The sequence below is a fragment of the Elephantulus edwardii genome, unplaced genomic scaffold (assembly GCF_000299155.1).
Source record: "Elephantulus edwardii isolate Elephantulus edwardi_28Jun2011 unplaced genomic scaffold, EleEdw1.0 scaffold00027, whole genome shotgun sequence".
NCBI classification, from domain to species: Eukaryota; Metazoa; Chordata; class Mammalia; order Macroscelidea; family Macroscelididae; genus Elephantulus; species Elephantulus edwardii.
This window is the reverse complement of record NW_006399777.1, coordinates 920612-945543: the sequence shown is the minus strand read 5'-3', so window position 1 is coordinate 945543 and position 24932 is coordinate 920612. Positions and strand designations below refer to the sequence as shown.

Here is a 24932-nt window from a genome sequence, read left to right as displayed (position 1 = left end):
AAGTGGCCTTTCCATCTTACGGTCCAGAGAGCCACTGGTGGACAGCAGAGTGTAGAGGAACCGGTTTTATACAGTCATTATGGATATTTTCCTCTAAGATTTTTTTAAATTTAATTGTTGTTGATTTTTGAGAAAATGCACTGTTGGATAGTTTAAAAACAAAACAAAATCCAGTGCAGTCATGTGGAAAGTGACTGGTTGCTGACCCTCTTTGTAGGTTTCCAAAGCTGTAATTGCACAGGAAAAAAATGACGTGCTTCCTCCTGCCCAGCTCTTGGTGGCTTGAATGTGCAGAGAGGCATGACCTTTCAGTTAATGGTGGAAGTCCATCTGCACTAAAGTCACTGGAGCTCTCTGCTGTACAGCTCATAGTGGCCAGTGGATTGGTCACACGGTGATTTTAATGGAGCGGTCCTAGAGCATATTTATCTCTTTTTTTTTTTTAGCATATTTATCTCTTACACGTGCATAATAGTTTATTTAACATTTGAGAAAAGTAGCTTATTTCCTGGCTAGTTCCAAGGATGTCTTTCTGTATTTGGAGAAAGAATTCCACATGGGGAAAACTTAAACTTCAGCTGCAGGGGTTCCTGCTTGCTGCATGGCCTGGACTGTCCACAGCATCTGCTTACATAGTCTGGTTGGACGCTTGTGCTCATGGATATTTTCTGTGGCGTGTTTAGGGTTTGCCTGATACTGTGTCCTTGCGATCTATCCTCAGCATCTGGATGCAGGTCACCACTACCTTTTCCCTCTTAATAATGGAATTCCTCCCCCCCCACTTTATTTTATACTGGTTTTCATAGAAAATTTGTAAACATTATACATTATTCATGTATGTTGTGTTTCCTACATTTTTTCATTGACAGTGTGTTTCAAACAATCACTTAAGTACATTGTATGGTGGTTGTTTTTTTTTTTTTAAAATTTTATAAAATGAATCCTGTGTCCAAACCCACCATTACAATAGTATGCACTGCCTTTCCAAAGAGGCATCTTTCTGATACTTGGGGATTTCTCAGCCAGGCATACCCTTGATGGTCTGGGTGTCTTTAAAGTGGACCTGAAAATTTGAGTTGCATGGTTTTTTTGGATTTTCTGGATCAAATAAGTAGTTAACCATTATGAGAGATCATCTGAGGCTGTTTATGGGAAGATGTAGTTTCTTTGTTTGAATGAAAGTTTACGAATCGTAATTGGCTTTTCATAGACTCACTCATAGACATTTTGTCTTATAACATTGTCACTGATTAATTATTTAATTGCAGTGTCTAATTTCTATGGGAGAAAGATAGGCGTTCTCCTTCCATGTGATTTACAGTCTCTGAAAACCCACTAGAGGGTCACCTGTGAGTGATTTCTGACTCGGTGACTGAGCTTGAATCACCTGGGTATGTGACTTCTTAATTGTAAATGAAGAATGGAACTTTGTTGCATTTGAAGGTATTATGGTTCATGATCTCTGTAGAAGCCTCTGTATTTACCTTTTGGTTCATATAAACTCATTTGAAATAAATGCAGGGATATATAGTGAAAGGAATTTAATGAGCATTGAACTAAAAGATGAAATTACTTTTTCCCTTTTAAATCTTTATTCATGTTTGCTTTTAATCTGCCAAACATATTTTTAGAACTTTGTTTCCAGGAAACAGCAAAATTGGTGTACTTTATCATTAAGGAGTTTTCAGTTGATGAGATGAGTGAATCTCAGTTGGTGACTCCTTTTCTTGCATATGTATGAGATTTAGTATAGTCTCATAGCATTCTGCTTTTCGTGTCCTCACTTTAATTGACGTTCTTAATGATGCTGGTCCTGTGTCTCTGAGTTACAGTCATATGACACTGACAGTGTCACTGCAGAGTTGTTTGAGGCAGTGGTCCCTGTGAACTCTTGGATGGTAAACACTGTGCAGAAAGTCCACAGACTTGAACCCATCCAAGCTTTCTGTTTCCTAGGCCGTAGACCTCTCCATTGATGAGTCCAGCCTGACCGGAGAGACCACCCCTTGTTCTAAGGTCACAGCTCCTCAGCCAGCTGCCACCAATGGAGACCTGGCGTCAAGAAGTAACATCGCCTTCATGGGAACACTGGTCATCTGTGGCAAAGCCAAGGTTGGTTGTTGTTCTTTTGCTTTTAACCATTTTACCTTTTTATTTTGTGTATTTTATAAAATACGTGGTAAGAAATGGTAGAATGAATTGCCTAACTCAAGGGAGTTCTTTGTGAGGCTGGAATAAAGCTTTGTCCACAGTTCTGTCATTTTCCAAACAGTAAGTGTTTTCAAACCATAGTGCTTGGTGCCTCTTCCTTTTTTAACACAGAAGCATTGGTTCTTTTTTTTTTTTTGGTGTCAGGAGTGGGATTGGTTCTTGAGCTGCTGGTAGAGATCTTTCATACTTAGTTGAGATAGTACTGGGTTTGTTACTCTGACTACATGTCCTTCACCTCCTGATTATTTTTAGTTTCTTTGATTCTAATATTCCACCAATATAAACGACACAGTGGTGGTTGAGATTATAGAAGTAATGGCATTAAATATTTGTCTTGACTATAAAGGATCCAAATTTCAGAAATACTAAACAACTTAATCAGAAGTGGACATCAGAATTGAAGTAGTGTTATTCTAATGATACTTCCACAGTCTGCACCCAAAGACATAAATACTAATGATCTATAGTAATATTGAGAACCTTGGATGTGAATGTGAGACATGTCACTGTGGTCTAGCCTTTAAAAAAAGGAAAGAAGTTTGGATTTTAGTTGGGAGAGTTGATTCTATCTGAATGTATTTTTCTTCCTAGGGTATTGTCATTGGAACAGGAGAAAATTCTGAGTTTGGAGAAGTTTTTAAAATGATGCAGGCAGAAGAAGTGAGTATTTGATTTGCTGATGAATTAGTTTCTAGTCTTGAATTAGAGTAGAGGGAAAGAGAATATTCAGTTATGTCATATATTATACAGTGGCTCCCCCATAATATCACTTAGTTGCCTGTTACAGCCATGCAAACATAATTGGATTGGCATTTATTAGGAGTTCATGAGTTGATAATACTATTTTAAAACACTTTGGGTTTATTCAGTTTTTATAATAAAAAAAATTGTGGCTAATTATACATCTTATTCTGTCAAGAAAATTAATCATACCAGTTTTAAGGATTGCTTATTAGTATATTTGTATCTCAAGAACATTTTTTCTAACATTTTAAAATTTACATAATTTCAAGCAAGAAAATAACTTACAAGATATTCTTACTTGTTAAGGTTTTTGAAAGTGAGACTCTGAGTTACTTTAAGTATGTTTCTTTAGATGAAAAAAAATTTTGTTCTTATAGGGCTATAAAAATCACCTGGAATTTTCATCTTACTTGTTAAGACTCCAGTATGTAATGAAGTATAAAAATCTAGTCTACCAGGCTAGGCAGTGACAGGAAGACAGCCAAGCAGGAAGCTGATTAAGAGGCGTAAACAGGGTAGAACAGACCTGGACAGCGAGCCTGTCTATAGGGGCAGATGTGGAAGGTTGAAGAACCAGGAGGTATCGTGGCTGCTGATGGGAAGCCCAGAGAAGGTGAGGTTGGTGGAAGAAGAAATTATTCTTCCAAAAGAAGCGTGAGGGAAATAGACCTTCCTAAATATAAAGTTGACATTTTTGGCTTTCCTTGCTAAGACTTTACACACTGAAGTCTCTACACCTCAGTTTCTCCTGTGAAAATGCTAGTGTTTATTTTGGCATGAGGTGAGGGAAAGCTGTGTGGTCAGTTGTCAGCTGAGTACTGAGGACACCTAGCCAAGTTTCTGGCTCCCTATGGGCTTAAGGTGTTTTTGTTACTGTGGTAACATTGACTGATATTATTAACCTGGCATCTTAAATATCCTAGTTTTAAAAACTCCATACCTTTGTGTTTACTTGTGTTAATGTTTGCATACTTGTCATGACACTTTTCTCCAATTTGTCAAGGCACCGAAAACGCCTCTCCAGAAGAGCATGGACCTTCTGGGGAAGCAGCTCTCCTTCTACTCCTTTGGTATAATCGGTAAGAGAAGAGGGTGGGGGCTGCCTCGTGTGCTCAGGCGACTTGTCCTTATGTAAGAAGGGAGGACTTGCTGTAGTCCTTTCTCATTGCGTTTTCAAAAATTACCACAAAACTAATGTTCAGCTATTGTGTTTTTTCCTAAGTAAAACTATATCATTCTTAATAACCAGAGTGCTTTTCCGGCATTTTGGTATTGATCTTTCTAGTTGTTGTGTACGTTGAATCAGAACTGCCCCAAGTCTGACCGTCTAGCGGGTTTTCAGAGGCAGTTAATGACATGGGACGCGATTGCCCTTCTTTCTCCCATAGACCATACATACGGTGGATTGGAACTCCTACCTTTGCATTCATCGAACACACAACATTCAGTCATTCTATTTACGCCCTCGTTTCTGCCATCAGCTTGGTGCTTTCCAACTACCCTTCCTTCTCTACTTTTGCATTTCAAGCACCAGCTAACATTAATGCATCTTGATTCCATGCGTGGTCCATTTTGGACTGCAAAATTTGATAAAAATTTTCAATTTCCCCCTCTTTGGCTTTAGCTGTTTATTCATTCATATATTTGAATATACATATGTATGTATGAATAATATCTTATCAGTTACAACTTTGTACTTTAGGATAGAACTTGAAATTGTCTTTTAATACATTGCCGCACACTTTTACATTGACGACTGTGCTTAGAAACACATTTGCTGTCATTTGTGGCAACGTGTTAAACTGTGATTGCAGTATCATTCTTAATGTGTTTTTCATTCTTGGCATAGTATACCATGTGATTGTCTGATTCTAAGTGGCCAAAGCCAGACCAGGTTCTCTTGTTAGTGCCTAGAATGTCAGTGTTTATGTATTCCATTCCATTTTTCACAACTTTAATCTTCTAACATTCATGTTCCCAAATATGCCATGTTCCAACTATTAAGGGATGTTTGCAGCTTATTCTCTTCATTTTGATTGACTTCCAATCTGAGCTTTATTTACACTATAACTATCTATGTTCCTCTATTGTTCATAGTGTTTTCAGAAGTACATGGCCAGTCCAGCTTCCTGGTCTGCCTTAATCTTGGCACTTTACTAAAATCTATCCACAATGGGGCTCTGTCATTTTGACATACTGGTGGCACAACTTTCAGCATCACAGCAAACCACAAGTTACTTCAGTACAGTAAACTGACAGACAAGTGTATTGACTTGAACAATAATAAACAAGCCAAAATACATCAAAGCTACAGAGTAATTAGCAATGTGCAGCTGAATCCCACAGTACAGCACCCTGCAAGCTAAGTCTCACAGTTTAGGAAGCTCTGGGTATCAGCTCTAAGGAAAGGCTTTTCTCTCCGTGGCAGTTCTGGAGGAAGCTCAGTGGTTCTGGTATTCTTTGCGATACCTAGACCAATAATCTGTTGTACAGAGTAAGGAGACACTACACAGTTTAAAATTAGGAAAGGTATGTGTCAAGGTTGTATCTTTTCTCCATACCTGTTTAATCTCTGTGCTGAGCAAATGATTAAAAAGCTGGACTCTGTAAAGAATGTGGCATCAGGATTGGAGGAAGACTCATCAGTAATCTTTGCTGTGTGGATAATACAACTTTGATAGCTAAAAGTGAGGAAGACTTGAAGCACTTGCTGCAGAAGGTTAAGTACTGCAGCCTTTGGTAAGGATTGTATCTCAGTGTCTAGAGAATTAAAAGAGTGATACTGTTAAGGACTTCATCTTAATTAGATCCAAAATCAGTACACTTGATACTAGAAATCAGGAGATCAGGAGACATACTAGGAAAATCTGTAGTCAGGGACCTCTCCAAATTATTGAGGAGCAGTGTTGTCAGTTTTGAGGACTAAGGTGCATCTGATTCAGGCCATGGTCTTTTAAGTCACTTGTTAGGCATCTGATGAGAGCTGGACAGTAAGAGTAAGAATGACCGGAGAAGAATTGATACCTTTGAGCTGTAGTGTTGGAGAAGAGTACTGAATATCTCTCTGCCAAAAGAAGAAACAGGTCTTAGAGAAGGTGTAACCAGAGTGCTCCTTGAGGGCAAAGATAATAACTCTCTGTCTCACATACTTTAAGGAGATTAATCCTTAGGGATATCATGCTTGGAAAGGTGGAGGGACGGCAAAAGAGAGGAAGACTCTCCACCAAGTAGATTGCCCCAGTTACTGCAACAGTGGGTTACAGATTGTGACGATAGCAGAGGTTAGGACAGGGTTCAGATGTTTTGTCTACTGGGTTGTACTCAACAGTACCTAACAACAACCAACCACCTTTTGCGATGGAAGCACAATTCTTACCACTAAGCTGCTTCACTTAGTCACTGTTGTAAATGGACCCGACCCCCATTGACTCTGGGGCTGTAAATCTCAGTTGCGTTTGACTGCCTGTCTTTCTCTGTTGGAGCCAGCGGTGATTTCAAACTACTGGAGGAGACACATGGAATTTTGAGTTGCAGCGCAACACCCAGTGAGCTACGCGACCAAAGTTCGTCTCAAAAAGCTGATTATTTTTACGGATTAATTTCTTTTCTTTCCTCTCTCTCACATACCCTATCATAAATATCTTGTCATTAGATAATGTTCACCTAAAACAAATGTAAACAAAATGTTCCTAACAGGAGAGGCAGTGCCGTCTCTCTGACTGAGGTCATGAACATGAGAGTGTGACCTGCAGGTTAGCAGTGCAGCTCCCTGCAGCCCACACCACCAGCTGTGGGAAAGATTCGTGTTAGGCTGCGTAATGCTGATTATGTGTTTACACACACGTGCACGCGCACGTACGCACTCGCTCACACACTTGGTTGGTTATAAGATATGCATGTAATTTAGTTTTTTGACATTTTAAAAGCTTCTGCTTTATCTTGCCAACTACACTCTCCATGAACAGGTTGTTAGTTCCTCTCTTCCAACACTCTTGCCAGCTTCACCTGCATTTAATACAAGGTGTCTTATATTGTGCAGTTTCTCATTGGAAAAATGGGACAGTTTTTCATGTACGCTGGTACTTTGTTTTTTATTCTGTGACTTGCCATTCTCTCTCTTGTTCTTCTTCTCTTGTGACTTGAGTCTTGGGTTGGTAAGGGTTCTCTGTTGTTGAAGCTCAGCGTCTGCAGTGTCTGCTTTCTCTTGAGGGGTGTATGGTACTCTTGGGGGGCTAGAGGATGTGTGGAGCAGCTCAGCCTTCCTCTGCCTGAGATGCCCATCACCCTGCTGTGGACAATCTCCAGTGACGCTTTCTGCCTTTAGTGTTTCTTGCAAAAGTTCTCCCAACCCCTGGTTATAAAAATGTCTATTTAGATGTTATTCTGTTGCTTTAGATTTTATATTTGGTACTTACTTTTGTGTGTGTGTTTAGAATTTAATCATATGATATAGAATTAACAGCTTTTTTGCATAATTGTTTTTTAATTACCTCAATACCACCAGTTATTTGTTCACTGAATTGAAATTTCATTTTTATTATACATTAAAAACTTTATATTTCTGGAAATTTTTTTCCCTTCTATTTTTATTCTAGCTAACATGCTGTTTTTCAGTGAGTAAATATCATTTCAAAGCATTGTTTCTGATACAGTTTCAGTGAAATATTTAAGTGCATATTAATTCTGTGGCTCCTTTTATCTTCATAAATAGGGAGTAGAAAGCAGGAAGGCAACTATCTACACTTTAGTAGCTAGTGAGAATGGCCTCATTTGATCCTTAATGTTTATTTTCGAGAATTTCTGTAGTCAATAACACTATCTTTGAATTTATTGATATACTGGTTTTATGCTAATGTAGTACATTGAGCAAAATTTTCCTTGGCAATATATATGGAACAGATCTGTGTTCTGCCAGGTGTTTGTTTGTAATGGGCTAGATAGTAAATATTTTAGAGTTGTAGTTCATCCCATCCTGTGGAAAAATTCACCTCTGGTGTCAGCAGCAAATCTGCCATAGACACTGTAGACAGGATGAGTGTGGTTGAGCACCATCAAATTTGGCTTAAGAGCAAGCAGGGCTCTGGGAGATCATTCACTGACCCCTGCTGGAATTCACTGCCCCTAAGCTTGGGATTTTTGGTCAGCACAGTATTTGGACACAATTTTACAGGGTCGTGATCCGCATCGTTATTTTGTTGTTACTCAGCGAGAAGCACATCATTTAATGCTCACACTGATCTGAAGTACAGGCTCAGGCTGTTCTATTAAAGCTCGGGTGCTGCTCCTGCCCTGTGGAGCTCTTTATTCTTCATAAAGATTGAAGGCTAAGGTCTAATCAGTTGTTTGGTTGATGTTAATGGAGTGTTCTTTAATTTTTAAAATACATGAAAGCAATACTTTTAATATTAATGCACTTTGAAATGTCTTTTAAGTGAATTTCATCATCATTTGAGCCAGTTTGCGCATGTCTTTGTGTGCATTATAAACTTAATTATCTGGATATTGACTTATGAAAAAACTAGTCTGAACAATATCGGCTTTGTGGATTTGTAGTTGCTTTATGGAGTAGGTGGGGGCAGTGAGAACAGAAGGTGGTGATTTGTGCCTGAGTGGCCATGCTGCTGACTGGATTCTCCCTTGGTTAACAAATTTTCCTAATATGTTGCAAAAATGATCTCATATACCTTCCCTTTTATTTCAAAGACATTTTTGATGCTGTGAAGTTGGTAATTCTGTTATTTCTATACCTAGTGAGCTTTATATGAAAGGAGGGGGAAGTTAACTATTTGATTCTTTTCTAGGTATTATCATGTTGGTTGGTTGGTTACTTGGAAAAGATATCTTGGAAATGTTTACTATCAGCGTAAGGTAAGTTCTGATAGTTTGCTTATAAAGTAAAAGTTCTATTTCTCTGACAGATATAGCTTGCATTTTGTTACGATGATAATGCAGTGTATGAGCATAAGAGTATTTCTGCTTGCATAGGTGTGAAGCCATAGATTGAAATGACTTTGTGGGGGCATTAAGAACCATCATATCTGGCAGTGAAGAAAACACAGAACAGATAGCTGGAGTTACCAGGATGGTACTGCATTATTAAGTATAAAGAGTGCTCAAGGACTGCACTGCTGAAAACTAAGTGCGTAAAAGAGAATGTGAAAATCATGTAGTCTCCAAGCACATGTTCAAATTCAAAGCAAAGATAAAGGTTAAATGTTAAGCATTTGTATTTTCAGAGATGGAGAAGAAATGGCATCTTTGATTGAGTGATAAATTACTTCAGAAAAGATTAGAGGACCAAAAAAAGAGTCTTTAGAAATTAAGATTATGATTGCCAAAAGGAACGGTTCCATTTAACAGCTGTAGGCTAAAGCCAGAGGGATTTCCCAAAATGTAAAGCAGAAAGTTAGAAACTGAGAATTAGGTAAAAGTTTATAAAGAAGAAAAATTCAGGACATAACACGTCTTCACAAAGAGAGATTAAGAAATTATGTCAGGAATAACTCAGGAGGACTTTTGTGAACTGCTCTGAGCCATGAATATCTCATTTGAGGGTTTTCCACATGCCAGGTGAGGGTCAGGAAATCTGTGAGACCAGAACGAACAGTGAGGTCACCCCCAGAGGAAGCAGAGTTAGACTGCATTAGCAGCTGCACTTCACCAGGTGACCTTTAGACGCTAATGTACATTCAGATCCATGGCGCTCAGAGCCACCTCGGCCACTTGTTTGTTCAGAAGGCTTTACTGTAAGAAAATGCTGAGCATCTTGAGGCCTTACTCTCCTGGAGAGTTCCTGAAGCATTCCACACAGTAGATCCGCACAGGTGTTGACTCATGAACTGGGTACCGTGAAGACGGGAACCTCCTGGGATTCCAGGTAGAGTATCCCAGGTGCCTGCAAAGGGGATGTGCTTGGTGGCCAACACCACCACCAGCTCAGGAAGCTCTTAGCTTCGGTTTCCTGTGAGAATCCCCAAGACAGTTTGTCAGGGAATAGATGTCTTTGTCTTAAACATTGTTGCCCTAGCAACGTAGGTGACACACCACCTTTATCAGGTCATTAAGGAACGGAGCTCCAAAGTTAACTGCAGGCAGATGAGAAAACAGGTGTGGTTTTGTTAACCCTTTATTGACAGCAATAGTGGAAAATTTAAAAGAGCCTGGACAATGCTCTCAGATCATGAGGGAAAGGACCATGACTTCACCAGTGTATACCTAGCCAGAATACCCGTCTCATTATAAATAGATAAGCAAGTACTCTAAAATTGTCTTCTACTTGTGTGAACTTAAGAGTGGAAGAAAGGAAGATGGTAATTTGTGCCATACAGTTGAGGGGAAGAAGGTATCCCTAATTTGCAGACCTGTGCTGCCTGAAGACGAGTGGTGTGCAGCCAGGATCAGATTACCTGTTTGGGTGGCAGACTTAAGAAAGCTGGGGTCTGGAAGGAGATCTTGTTTAAAATACCCACATGGGCTAGTATTTATGTTCAAAGTAATTTTCTTTAAATTTCTTTATTTTTCTTCTGTAAAATGGATTTAATTTATGAGATGTTAGAGAAAATTCATTAAGATAATGGTGGTAAAGAACATAACAGTTATTGAATATTTGGCGCTGCGATAGATACGTTTTCATGCTTTGCCATTTAAGTCCCCCTCACCCCCTATTAAATCTTATCAAGTCATTGTTATTAACATTGGCCACGCATGTAAAAATTGGTATAGCTTGGAGTGCAGCTTCTGGCATCTGACTTCAAAGCTGTACTCTGAACTACCATGCGCCATCTGGCAGCTAGTAAATAAATGTCCCTGGAACATTTATGTTCTTTCCCTTCCTTAGAGAAGATAATTTTTCTTGTGCTCACTGTTAAATTTTATCAGCTGTCATTTGGAGTAGTCTGTGATTGGAGTGATGGTGGTGGGTCCCGTGTGGACAGTTATTTCAAGCCATGTCCCCCTTGTTTGTAGCTTGGCTGTAGCAGCGATTCCAGAAGGACTTCCCATTGTGGTCACGGTGACTCTGGCTCTCGGTGTCATGAGAATGGTGAAGAAAAGGGCCATTGTGAAAAAACTGCCTATTGTTGAGACTTTGGGTAAGTCTTTGTTAGAAACATACTTATGGATGTGTGTAGTTTCATGGCAATAGTCAATTTTGGGTTTTACAGTTTTTTACTTAGAGGAATTTTGCACAGTAGTTCTGACTTGTGAAAGAATTTGCTGTAGCTTTAATAAAAAAAAAAATTTAAGAAATGCATACATTGAGGTCAGGGAAGGGCATTTTAAGAGACATCTTTTTATAACCTGTGGGGTATTCTAAAGGCTAAATCGTAAAGCCATACAGCAAATAAAACCCATGAGTAAAATTAATAGAGTTCTTTTGACATCTCAAAGGAAGATAATGGATAACTCTGGGTCCTAGAATATCATCCTGAATGAGTTTATTTAAAAGAACAGTAAATTTTTATTAATTCTATTGCTATAATATAGCTTTATGTGTGGTTTAAAACATTTTAAAGACATTTAACTTAGGGTTTGTAAATAATAAAGTTTTTCTAATTTTCATCTGAATAAATTTTAATAGAGTTAAATTTAGACACCTTCCAAGCTTTGAAAAAAAAAAAAAGCATTAAATTGTTATGTGTTTGTTGAGTACTGTTGAGTCAGAACTGAGTCATAGCTGACCCTCCTGCAGGTTTTCAGGGGCAGTAAGTAGAACAGGAGGAGATTGCCCATCCTGATGCCTTGGATCAGCTGGTGGATTTGAACTGCGTGCTTTTGGGATTGCAGCATAATTTCTTACCACTCTGTCACCAGAGCTCCCTAAATTGTTATATCAACCTGAAATTGCCTATCTTTGCAGAAATCAACTGAAAATCAAATGGGATAATATCAACATTTACCATTATCTGATTTTTATTCTCAGTGCAGAAGTGTTACCTTTTTAGGAAGCCAGCATACTAAAAAATATGACTCTGAAATGATTGATGGGGTTCATCTCAGAATTCAGACATATAGGATAAGCTTCTGGAGGCATTGGCTGGGTTTTGCTTTGTTGTGCTTGTGTGTTTTCTCTTTTCCCTTCCCCTCCAGTTACACACTCTTTCTCCCTCTGATTCTTTGGTAACAAGTAATAACTTACTCTTTAGGTTGCTGCAATGTGATTTGTTCAGATAAGACTGGAACACTGACGAAGAATGAGATGACCGTGACGCACATACTCACTTCCGACGGGCAGCATGCTGAGGTACCGTGCAGGTTCATTGGCTGGGTTCGCTTTAGTAATACTGTTGCTTGATAGAAAATGTTGAAGTTTAACATTTGTAGTGATGCTGAGGTCTTATCTTCACAAGAGCTGTGAGGTGGTTGTTGAGCCATCGCCTTCCCGTGTGATGGTGTCCAGAGCGGTAGTCCTCCTGGGTGGGCAGGTCCTGGGAGGAGTTGCCCTGCTCATCTAGAGGCCACTCCTCTCTGGCATCTTCTCCACCAGCTCCTCTGAGGGAGAAAGATGCGCAGATCTCTTCCTGTGTGATTTAAACGTTAGAAAACCAGGGGACGCTCAGCTGTGAGTGGGTTTTGACCAGAAGGCAATGAGTTTGAGTTGGACAGTCCAGAGGTAGAATCCTGCCCGATGTCTTCAGGCTCCCCTGCCTCTAACCTCACCACAGCCCGCCATTTTTTGCCTTCCATAACTTTTAGCCATTCTTACACCCACTGCGTTTCACAACCCGCCATTGAATCCTTGAGGTTGTAACTCTTTAAGCGAGGAAACTGACCATCCTTCTCCCAGGGTACAGCTGGTACATCCAGGAGACTGAGCCACGTCTTAGAAAACATGTTTTATAGCACAGCACACCTTTTGATTCCTATTCCAGGTGACATTTTCTTCCTTTCCAGTTACAAATTATACGAGACCAAGAGCCATCTTTCCTAACACAGGGCTAGCCTCATTGAAATATTTCTGTAATGAATGAATGACTGAATTTGTTACTTTATTTTACAAATAGGTATTTCTGTGCAGGTCACTGTGTTGGGTCATCTTGGAGCCATGTGCCTGTGAGTGCCTGTCTCAGCCAGTCCTGAGCTGGGATGCTCATGAACATGACGTAGGACAGGCCCAGGCTTTTAAACTGCGGTGGCACTTGCGGTGCTGACGCAGTTGTATGTGGGTGGATTTCGTTCCATTATTCATCGATCTTAAACTCAGTCTGTTGGTATTTAAAGTATTGTATTTGGCCATTGATATCCTGTCTCACGTTGGTTAATATGTCCTTTTCAGATGACTCCAAGGGCTGTTAAAGTTAGGTTAACATGGTGGAGCTCAGGAATTTTAAAGTCCATTGTTTTATATGTCATGTATGTACCATATGTTAATAATTTTCCTTCTAAATGGTTTTTTTAAGGAAATATAATTTTTGTTTAGTCTCTGTCTCTGAATTTACCAGCACTTATTTGTAAAATTGTGAACAAACAAATATGACATGGAGAAAGTGCAACCAGGTGGTCCTTTGAGGCAAAGATGGTGAAACTTTGTCTTACAGACTTTGGGCCTGTTGTTGGGAGGGACCAGACCCTGAAAAAGACATCATATTGGGAAAGGTAGAAGGGTCAGAGAGACAGGAAGAGTCACAGGGTGGATCCCATAGTGACGGTAACAATGGACTCAGATACATCAGAGATGGTGAGGACTGCACAGGACAGGACAAGGGTCAGATCTCTTGGTCAAAGGGTCGTGTAAGAGGCACATAGCAACAGCCTGTCAAAGTAGATTTTAAGTCCTTGGCTCAATCCAATGCCTCTGAGTCTTGGTATTTAAAACAAAAAAAAGAGTTCGGTTTTTATTAAGATTCTATTGAGAATTACCATATGCTAATGACTTAAACTTCTTTGCAAATGTAATAGGCTGTATAAATGTGAAGTTTCCTAAATTGAAGCATATTTGTGTACAAACATTTTAATGGTTTACAATATGTAATTAAAAAAATAAACTTTGAACACATAAACCTAATATCTTTATATGGTCATCATGTTAAAAAAAATGATAATTTAAATTCATTACATTATTAAATCTCAATCTCCTGTGGACACATTGAAATACATTTCTTGTACACATTGTAACAATGTCATGCTGTGTAAAGCTAACACATCTCATAGTTCTGCTTCTCATCAGCATTGCTTCTTTTGCTCCTTAGGTTACTGGAGTGGGTTATAATCAGTTTGGAGAAGTGATTGTTGATGGTGATGTTGTTCATGGATTCTATAACCCAGCTGTCAGCAGGATTGTTGAGGTAAGAAGGATTCTGTCTCCAAGGAAGTGGCTTTCTTTGTCACAGCGGGGCACAGTGATAGTTCACACGTTGTGTGTTTTTCTCTTAGGCTGGCTGTGTGTGCAATGATGCTGTAATTAGAAATAACACTCTTATGGGGAAGCCAACAGAAGGGGCTTTAATGGCTCTTGCGATGAAGGTCTGTATCCGTGATGTTTCTGGGCTCTGTTCTTTGACTTGTGTGATGTTGTTACTTTAGTAGGGCCAAAGCCTGCATTTGATTTTGTGAAAAAGTGCAGACTCCAATGTCTCCCTCCCCTAAAGCACAGGGTGCTCCACTTTTTTAGAAGCAGGGTGCTCCACTTTTTTAGAAGCAGTAGGCCACTTCAGATGTGATCTTATCTAAAACAACAGTTTAATTAAATTCAGTAAAGCAAATAGGTGATAGTTATTTCTAGCTATCTATAATATATATGGAGTTCTTCAACAGAGGGCGACATTTCTTTATTGTTTGGACCCATTTTAACTGTGTGTCCTGTCACTTTATATGAAGATTGGGTGGAAGGGCCCTAGAGGACAGGGGTTAGGCAATAAGGTGGCAGATTTGCATTCCTAAGTGAAGGGTTCAATTTAAAACTTGATTTGTAATTGTAAAAATAGATGCTTAGAATTGGTTAGGTCCCTTTATTGACACCCTGCTGAATTCCAAACTTTGAGGCATTAAAGATATGATAGATTATCACTGAAAGTTTGCTTTCATGTAGTTCAGACTGCCTGCTATTGTTCTGTGACTTCAGTGGCATCTGCCCGCTAGCTTCCATGTTGGCAATGCACGCTGCTGTACAGAGAGCTAGTGGATGTAGACAGGGCTTTACTACTACTGTATCACCATTATTTGAAAAAGGAGTCTCCCTAGCCGTTTAGCCGTATGTTGTGAATCTTATTCTTTGTTAACAGAGTGGAGATTCCCCCTCCTGTTGATAATGACCTTTTTTGTATGTGTCCTATAGATGGGTCTCGATGGACTTCAAGAAGACTATATCAGAAAAACTGAGTACCCTTTCAGCTCTGAGCAAAAGTGGATGGCTGTGAAGTGTGTGCACAGGACACAGCAGGTATTTTTCTATTTAATGCTTGTTCTGATCTGTCAGTTGAGATAGTCTTCATTGTGGTCCATCTTTAGGTCTTGCAAGTAAGTCACTGAGTGAGACAGAGCTGAGCCTGTAGAGCTACAGCTATAGAGTTTTGCTGTATAAGCAACAGTTGTTTTCTTAAGTTACTTGTCTCAGTCACCCGGAGTTTGTGGTATCAGGTTCTTACAGCATGCTTTTGTTCTTGATGATATTTCATTGTCGGTCTCTGCTGAGTGTTTTCAACCAGTGGCCTTTCACTGACGTAATGTCTAAGTCTATACGACAAGGAAAACCACATTCTCTGTGGTTTCCAGACGTGTTGTTGTTAGGTGACGTCAAGGTGGCTCACACTTGGAGCATCTGCTGGACGACAGAAGGAATCCTTGCATGACTTTGCAGCCTTCAAAACACTGCAGCTGCTGTGCCAGCCGCTCTTGTGGAGGGTTGCGTTACTCATGCTGTCTGACCCAGTTTATTAACCAGTGAACTGACATTCTGTGTTCATACTGCAGCCTTACTTGCTTGAGAAAGGTTTTTACACTGTTAGTATAATACATGTTTTCAGTTATCTTCAGTGAGGAATCTTAAAATTCTTAATTGCTAGTACCATCTTGATGGGAATAGACTGTTCTCAAAAGGTAAAATCTGCTATCTGCACGTTTCCTCTTGGAATTGAACGTTGTCACTTGTGGACATTCTGAAACAGGTTACATCTCTGTAGGCAGGAATGAAAGCGAAGATTTCTCCCACATATAGGAGGCCAGAAATGATTTATTGGTTTTAAAAGAAAAGTGAACTTGGCCATACCACTGAACTTGTGAATTGAAGTTTGTGACTTGTTTCTGAGGAGAAGAAAAATCCAGTCTTAAGTTTGTTTTAAAGGAACTTCTAAAAAACGCTTAAGGAAACAGTTGGAAGCAAACTGTAGGATGCCATCTATTGTAAACTTTCAAAAATCACATTAGACTTCGATAATTTTTAGCTACTGTTTCATGCGTATGAGTTTATTTGGTAAGACTTTATAAAGCTAGCATATATATATATATTTAAATTTATTTGGAGTCTCTGTTTCACTCCATTTTATAAATCATTACACATGTGTCAAAATGATGTGGCCTGTGTGCTATTGAAGGATTTCTTTTACCAGTTTGGACTCTGACCTCACTCAAGTTACATACTGGAGGACCTAAAGTATTCCGCCTAGGCCCGGCCTACCTGTTGGTCAGATGGCAGTGTCTTGGCATTTCTGATCTGTTTATTGCCTCGTGTTGGATTGTAAGGATCCTGGCAAAGATTGAAACATATTTAGGGGGAAAAGTCTTCATCATGAAAGATATAGACCAAACCAAGGGAGAATAGGTTGCAGGAAACAAAGAAAAAAATGCATTCCAATCATTGCACCTCTGGTAGGACGTAGTAGAACTATTTGCTTGGGTTTCTGAGGCTTTTTTCCGGAAACCAACTACAAGAGTTTTCTCATATAGCATTGCTGTTAAATTTGAACTGCTAACCTTTTAGTTAGCAGCCAGACATTTAACCACTTTGCTTCCAGGGAAGTTCCAAGATCTCCGTGGTGCAGCAGGCTTACATACCGGGGAGCTCAGGCTGGAAAAGGAGGAGAGAATGAAATTCAAGGAGGGAGATTTGCCAGTGAAATATGGAAGGAAGTAATAGCTTACATAGTCATTTGATCAGGTGGAGAATATTGAGAAGCATTTTATAGTTGCATTATGGAGTTTGGGAAGAATTAGTGATGAGTGTAAAGAAAACTATGCTATAAATCTATGAAGAATAATGTGGCATCAGGATTGGAGGAAGACTCATCAGTAACCTGTGTTAACGCTGATGACACAATCTTGCTGAAAGTGAGGAGGGCTTGAAGCACTTGTTGTGGAAGGTTAAACATTGCAGTCTTCAATATGGATCACATCTCAACTGCAAGAAAACAAAAATCCTTATCACTGGCTTGATAGGCAATGTCATGGTAGATAGAGAAAAGGCTGAAATTGTCAGTGACTTCATTTTGCTTGGATCCACAGTCAGTACATTTGGTACCAGCAGTCAGGAGATCAGGAGACGTGTTGCAGTGAGAAAATCTGCAGTCAGGAACCTCTCCAAAGTATTGAGGAGCAATGATGTCAGTTTGAGAACTAAGGTGTGTCTGATTAAAGCCATGGTCTTTCTGATCGCTCGCTATGCATCTGAGAACTGAACAGTGAATAAGGACTACAGAGGAATTGATGCCTTTGACCTGACAGCATCTAGAAGAGGTCAACCCCATGTAGATGTGGCAACACAGACAGGCCAAGTGTACAGATTTAGAAGGAATTAGTATGAATTGGAGAAGAGCACTGACTATTCCACTGACTCCCAAAAGACAAATATGTCTTTGGAAGAAAGTGCCGCTGGGTGCCCATTGGAGGCAAAGATGGTGAAGCCTCATCTCAAATGCTTCAGGCATGTTGCTGGGAAAGGCTGTTCCTTCAAGAGGGACATGATGCTTGGCAAGGTGGAGCGTTGGTGAAGGAGAGGAAGACCCTCGACCAGGTGGATTGATGCGGTGACTGCTGAGCTTGTAAGGATGACACAGGATAGGGCAGGGTTCAGATGTGTTGTTCATAGAGTCAGTATGATACGGTCATAGGATCATACTTGATTCAGTGGCATCTAACAACAACTAACAATAAAGAAAACAACAGCAAAAAGTGGCAGTTAGGCTTTTGAAAAAGACAGGTGGAGCGTGTATGATCTGTTAGTCAAGACAGACTGTACATCTCCTTAGCCGTGAAACTGCCAGATCTGCTTGATGCCCAGCTAGCTTTACTGATTGGTGAAAGATTCTGTAGAAGCAGCCTAAGCAGAACAACAAGAGGCCAAGCAGAACTTCACATTAAGGAATCTACACTTGTCGGAGCCTTGGAAGTTTGATGAGTACCAAAAACTATTATCCTGAGATATCTTTAAGCCATAAACAGAGTCCCCGATCGTCTTCTTACACCTACTAAACACTGATAGTTGAGTTTAACTGGTGAGGAAGGCCTGCCTTGCTCAGGGCGCTCTTGTGGCCTCTCTGCAGAGAGTTGTGCTGCCAACCCAGAGTGCCTGCCTTGAATGTGCCCTTTAAGAACCGTACACAATGACAGGAGCAGCTGAGGGAGGGCCTGGAGCTGACAGCGAGGGACAGTTAAAAGCTTAAAGAGCAGGGAGGGTAAGAATGGCCCCCTGACTCAGTGGGTGTGTGCACTTAGCTGTGTGTGCTCTTGGTAACAACAGAAAATGGGCTGCGAACACAGAACCGAGCCTTCCTGCTCTCTCCATCCCCAGTGTGTGTCTCAGGAATCCAATGCGAGATGTGTGCATTTATTTTGCATGTTTTTCTTCTCAGGACAGACCAGAGATCTGTTTCATGAAGGGTGCTTATGAACAGGTGATTCAATACTGCACGACATACCACAGCAAAGGGCAGACCCTTAGCCTCACCCAGCAGCAGAGAGATCTGTACCAACAAGAGAAGGCGCGGATGGGCTCGGCAGGACTCCGAGGTATACCTCAGGGCGACTCCCAGGGTGAAAAAGCAGGCCTCCTATCCATGCACCACACTGAGCCTTCAGATTTGTTCCAGGTCATGGACAACTCTTCCCTTCCCAAAGTGTTGTCATTGGTTAATGGACCCCAGAGGGTGGAAAGTCAGAATTACAGCAAAATTGGAAATCTTAGATTCTGAAATCCTTGCAGTGGTGACATGTTATTTAAAGATACTTGTCTGATGAGGGAGCTAATGGGAGCTTACTTGGTTTTTTCCCCCTTAATATAAGTAGCATAGATCCCTGATGTGTTTTTTAAAACAACTTGGTTCAAACTTCCCTTCCCTCCCTCTCTCTTTCTCTTTCCTCCCCTCCTTCTTCCTCTCCCTCTCTCTCTATCTGTTTGTGAAGGATGAGCAGGGTCTCAGTCACTGCCCTGACGCACTGCTCCTGCTCTCAGGCACCAGGTCAGAGATAGGAGGAACAGGGCTCCCTGGGTTCATAGCTGGCTTTGCCGGCTCTGGAGAGCAAGCACGTAAAAGCACGGTGGGGCTTTAAGGAGAATGCATGTCTTAAAACTCCTGTGACTACTGCAGGTGGTCACTGGGCTGGGAGTCCCCAGCTTGGGGCCCTGGGCTCCTGAAGCACACGGTGACTCGGTAGCCTGGCTGGCACCTTCCTGCCTTTGTCCAGGGTGAAAACGTCCAAGGCAACTGGCCTGTCACCTGGACTTTCCAAATATATCTAATCTCTTACACCTTCTGCCTGAGGGAGAATACATCCTTCCTTTAGTTTCTTTGAGACTTTTCCATTTCTCTGCAAGGTAGCTTTATTTAATGTGTGAATAGTCGCATAGTCTCTCTGGCAAGTTGATTACCCATTAATGTCCCAAGTAGAAGCGTATCTCCTTTAGTCCAAAACAGTAGTTATCAGAGGTTCAGGAATTCTAAGAATTTTGCTGAATGATATTTGGGAAATCAGCAGTATTTTAGGTGTATCTGAAAGGCCCAAGAATGACAGCAACTAGAAATAATAGTGCAGTATAGGTGGCATTTATATAGAGTTAGAGAACCGAAGTTACAGAATGTTATAGAAAGAGTGAAAGAGTCTAATCGCTGCTATTACACCCCTTTACAGATTAACGTGACCTCTTAAGAGTTCATTGTCTATACAGTTATCCAGGCTTACAATGTAAATACAGCCTTCTCTTCAAGCTCTTGGGTACTTCTGGAGACCTGTAAGGTGGAAAGAGGAAGATAAATGAGTAGAAGTCACTTTCAGTGATCTTTTTTTAAATTGAGTTCCAGGCGTGACAAAACAGTAGTTTATCCAGATCACCAAGAGCAGTTTCCTAAGAAGACGGAGTTCTGTCTAAAGCACTTGCTGTGCAGAGACTTCTTCCTCAATGCCTTACTTCTCTTTACTGCTTTAAATTGGTTTTTATTTGGTCCTAGTCCCTTTAATTTTTATGTTTAGGCTAACCCATATACAGAACCTCTAAAGTAAAAATGTCTTTGTATATTACCATTTTTATTTTTAAATCTAGTGACTGTGAATGATACCTAAGTGTTTTCAGAAGTGTACTGTGAACGAAATCATAATGTCTTTGAGACTCAAAACTGTTTTCTTTTGTTTCATGACTGTTTCCGAAGTTCTTGCTTTGGCTTCTGGTCCTGATCTGGGGCAACTGACATTTCTTGGCCTGGTGGGCATCATCGATCCTCCAAGAACTGGTGTGAAAGACGCTGTGGCAACACTCATTGCCTCTGGGGTGTCCATCAAAATGATCACGGGGGACTCGCAGGAGACTGCCGTTGCTATAGGTATACCTCACCGCTTCTTTTTGTTTGTCATGCTTTCCTTCAAGTACTGCTTTGCATGGGTACTTTTGTGACTCGTTAGGCATTACAAACATGTGTTTGAAAAGATTATGTGCAAAACTTGATGTTCATTTAAAAACGATACTAGTCTGAGAACTTAATTGAATCATTATGAAAGCAAGTATCTATGTTATTCACAAAAAAGTAGTTGGTTTTTTATTTCATATTCCACTTTGCACATTGGAAGAGATCCCTAGTTCTACTTATTTTGAAAAGAAATGAATTAACAGAATGCAGAAATTATTGAAAAATATTAATACCATATGCAAGTAAAATCTTGCTGAATATTACTCAAAGGCATCTGGAGAAATACATTGACAGTAGCCAGAAATTCGAACTGGATTTGGAAGGAGCCTTCAGGAAGTGACAGCAAGTAGATCTTGGCTGGAAGCAGAGAGTATCAGAAATGTCTTTCTTTTTGTTTTATTAGCTATAGAAAGGCATTTGACTACATGAGAAGATTATTTAATTGTGCTCATTCAGACCTGTACACAGGCCAAGAAGCAGTTGTTCAGATAGAACAAGAGAACACTGCATCATTTGAAATGATGAAAGCTGTATGTTCAAGGGTTCTGTCTTTTTTCCGTACCTATCCTGAGCAAATAATTTGAAAATCTGAGCTAGCTGAAGAAAAATGCTGTATCAGGATTGGAGATAGAGTCACCGACAACCTGCACTGGACAGATGACACAACCTTTTACTGAGAATGTGAAGAGGACTTGAAGCACTTGCTGTAGAAGATCCAGGACAGCCTTTAATATGGATTACATTTCAGCATCAGGAAGACAGAGGTCCTCAGCTCTGCACCAATAGGAAACATGATGATTGATAGAGAAAAGATTGAAGTTGTCGTGGGTTTTATGTCAATCTACAGTTGACACTTACTGAAACAGTAATCTAGACATTGAAAGATAGGGAGCTCTGGTGGCCTAGTAGCAAGAAGCTGCACTGCAGTCCCAAAGGTGCACCAATCCACCAGATGCCCCACTGGAGAAGGACGGGCATTCTCCCCCTGTGCCAGTCAGATCCAGTTCAACAGTACACCAAAAAGAAAAAAGAGAAGAGAAGCCAAATATACATTATACATATATTGACTGGACATTATAATTTGTTAATTGCATTAATTAATGGTAAAGAGTGCTATAAAAATGTCATTAAATGATTATATGAGTTATAAAACTTCACCTAAATAAAAAATAATTTAAAAAGAAATCAAAAGATGTACTGCATTTATCAGAACTGCTATCTAGGATCTCTCCAAAGTGCTAAAGAGCAAGGCTACCAGTTTGAAGACTGAAATGTGCCTGAACAGAATCATAGTCTTTTCTCTTGCTTCAAATGCATGTCCAAGTTGGACAGTGAATAAGCAAGACCGAAGAGGCATCGATGCCTTTGAATGTGATGTCGGCAGTTGATGTTGAGTATCTAGTGGCCTGCCAAGAGGGCCGGCAAACCTGTCTTAAAAGAAGTGCCGTGAGGTGCTGTTCAGAGTGAGGGTGGTCAGACTTCACCTTGTATTCTTCTGGGCGTGTTGTCAGTCCCTGTATATGACATGACCCTTGTCAAAGTGGAGGATCTGAGGAGGAGCCTCCCTGCGATGGATTGGCACAGTGATTGCAAACGGGCGAAAGCAGAGCAGAAGTTGTGAAGATGGCAGGGGTTTACTGTGTTGTATGCAGGGTTGCTGTTCGTCAGTGCCACCCAACAACAGCGACGGTAATAACAGTATCTAAGGAAATGTGAAAGTGGTTCTTTTCCTTTGAGCCTCATTAGAAAGTGCTGTTTCCGAGAGCACTGGGACTAGTTTTGAAAGGCTGTGGCCTGTGCCTACAGTGCTCCCTCGTGTCTCTGCCTGTACTCAGTGCTCTGTTATAGGACTTTAAGAAGGAAAATGTAAAACATGAGTATGAATGTATCAGCCAGAATTCATGCCAATAAATGGAATCGGCTGATGTCATGAACTTGTACAGGGACTAGAGCAAGAGTTTGAAAGTTGATGTTATTTGAGAGACCAGATTGCTAGAAACATCCTAATGTTGGGTGGTTTATATGTCGAAAACTGCTTAGCAGTTATTCTCATTTATGTAAAATTACTTGAGTGACCTGTATCTTTTGGCATTTTGTCTGATTTTGAATGATTTTCTTAAAATGTACTTTAATCTTGAAAATGGAACTGTTGAACTGATTGGCCTACCTTCAAGGCATAGGTATGCTGGCTTTAAAAAAAAAAACAACAAAAAACCAAGATAGACAATCCTAAACGATTTTACCATGTCTGCTAAGATTTACTAAGGCTTTGAATTGTGTTCCCTTGACATAAGGAAATTTTATATTTAAAAGGGAAGAGTAGATAACTTAAAGCACATTGAGTGCAAAGCTCATTAAGCACAAACACTGTGGTTGATTACATTTTCTCTTGCTTTTCACTTAGCCAGCCGTCTGGGATTTTATTCCAAAACTTCTCAGTCAGTCTCGGGAGAAGAAATTGATGCAATGGATGTACAGCAGCTCTCACAGATAGTACCACAGGTGGGCCTCCCAGAGCCTTTCCACTCCACTGCCTGAGTCACTGTGTTCTCATTCCCACTGATGGATAAGGGAGTGAAACATAGTGTTTATGAGTGATTCATGACCACCACATTCGTTAGTCCAAATCATAAATGGGTCCTTTCTTATCACTTAGCATATTTATAATATGAAGTGATCATCATGAATAATAACTTTCCAGACCAGCCCACTTTCCTCTGAAGAATATACTGTGCTGATGATAGTATGGTAATAGCTGTGTTTATCACGTAGAAGGTTTATAAAGTGTAAGCCTTTCTAATGTATTGTTGTGGGAAATGCTTCTAGAGCAGATGGAGAATAGACGAGGACAGCACTCACCGTCACAGCTGACACCCCTGCAGAGTTCTTTCATTCTTCATGGTCGGCACTCCCTTCCAGCCTCTGGAAACCACTAGTCACATAGAGTGTGCAGTTCTGCCTTTTTTAGAGGGCTCTAAAGAGAGTCACGGAAGTGTGAGGTGTTTGAATCCACTTCTTTGACTTAGTGGAATATGTCTGCAGTTTATGTACACTGGTACATATGTTAATAATTTGTTCTTTTTTGTTTTGTTGAGTTATATTCCACTGCTTGAGGATGTGAATTTTTTTCCTCTTACTTTCTGTGATTGAACAAAAGCTCCTGTAAACATTTGTGGGTTGTTTTGTTTTTGTGTAAACATAAGTTTTCATGTCGGGTGAATAAGTAAGAGTAAATCACTGAATCATAGGGCCTATTTGTGTGTAAAAACTGCCAGTGTTTTAAAGTTTTTATTTCTTGCCATCATTGTCAGCAGTTGGGGGTGCTCCCAGATTGTGGCTTAAATTTTCATTTCCCTGATGATCAGTCCTGTTGAGCATGTTGCCATGTGTTTGCCATCAACATGTCATCTTTGGTGAATTGGCTGTTGAGATTTGTCACCCATTTTATAAAAAATGAGTTACCTGTTTTATTCAGTAGTGGGAATCATACCTGTTCCGTCTCTGTGCTGAGCAAATCATTACAGAAACTGAACTTTATGAGGAAAAATTTGGCATTAGGATCAGAAGAAGATTCATCAGCTGCCTGTATTATGCAGTTGACACAACCTTACTTGCTGAAAGTGAGTACTTGAAATGCTTGCTGCAAGAGATAAAGACTAAAACTTCTAGCATGGATTGTATTTCAGCATCAAGAAAAAAAAATCTTCACCACTGGGCCAATAGGCAACATATTGATAGATGGAGAAAGAGAAAAATTGTCAATGATTTCATCTTCCTTGGATCTACAGTCAACCTTGGTATTAGTGGTCAGGAAATCAAAAGATGTGTTGTGTTGAGAAGATCTGCAGCCTGGGACCTCACCAAAGTGCTAAAGAGCAAGGACTGGGTGCTTGTCCAAGACCGAGGTGCACCTGATCCAAGCCATAGTCTTTTCAGTTCTTTTTTATGCATCTAAGAATTGGATAGTAAGTAAAGATGACAGAAGAATAACTGATGCCTTTGAGTTGTGGTGCTGGAGAAGAGTACTACATCCTCATTCTTTGCTTTTCTTAGAAAACACGCACTTGGAGAGCGTGCAGCCAGGGTGCTCCTTAGAGGGAGCGATGGTCAAACATGGTCTCATAGACTTTGGGATGTTGTTAGAAGGGGCCA

The 24932-nt window shown here is 40.2% G+C and overlaps 1 protein-coding gene across 2 annotated transcripts in view; it reads left to right on the top strand.

The window, feature by feature from the left end:
- ATP2C1 (ATPase, Ca++ transporting, type 2C, member 1) overlaps positions 1–24932 on the top strand; it is a 123650-nt gene that overhangs the window by 82187 nt on the left and 16531 nt on the right. For both annotated transcript variants that reach the window (XM_006883321.1, XM_006883320.1), the window contains 12 exons: positions 1957–2112; positions 2803–2871; positions 3959–4034; positions 8757–8823; positions 10921–11045; positions 12099–12196; positions 14142–14237; positions 14326–14415; positions 15227–15331; positions 18735–18891; positions 20526–20696; positions 23185–23282. In XM_006883321.1, coding sequence (XP_006883383.1) covers positions 1957–2112; positions 2803–2871; positions 3959–4034; positions 8757–8823; positions 10921–11045; positions 12099–12196; positions 14142–14237; positions 14326–14415; positions 15227–15331; positions 18735–18891; positions 20526–20696; positions 23185–23282 — 1308 coding nt within the window. The remainder of the gene's footprint in view (positions 1–1956; positions 2113–2802; positions 2872–3958; positions 4035–8756; positions 8824–10920; positions 11046–12098; positions 12197–14141; positions 14238–14325; positions 14416–15226; positions 15332–18734; positions 18892–20525; positions 20697–23184; positions 23283–24932) is intronic.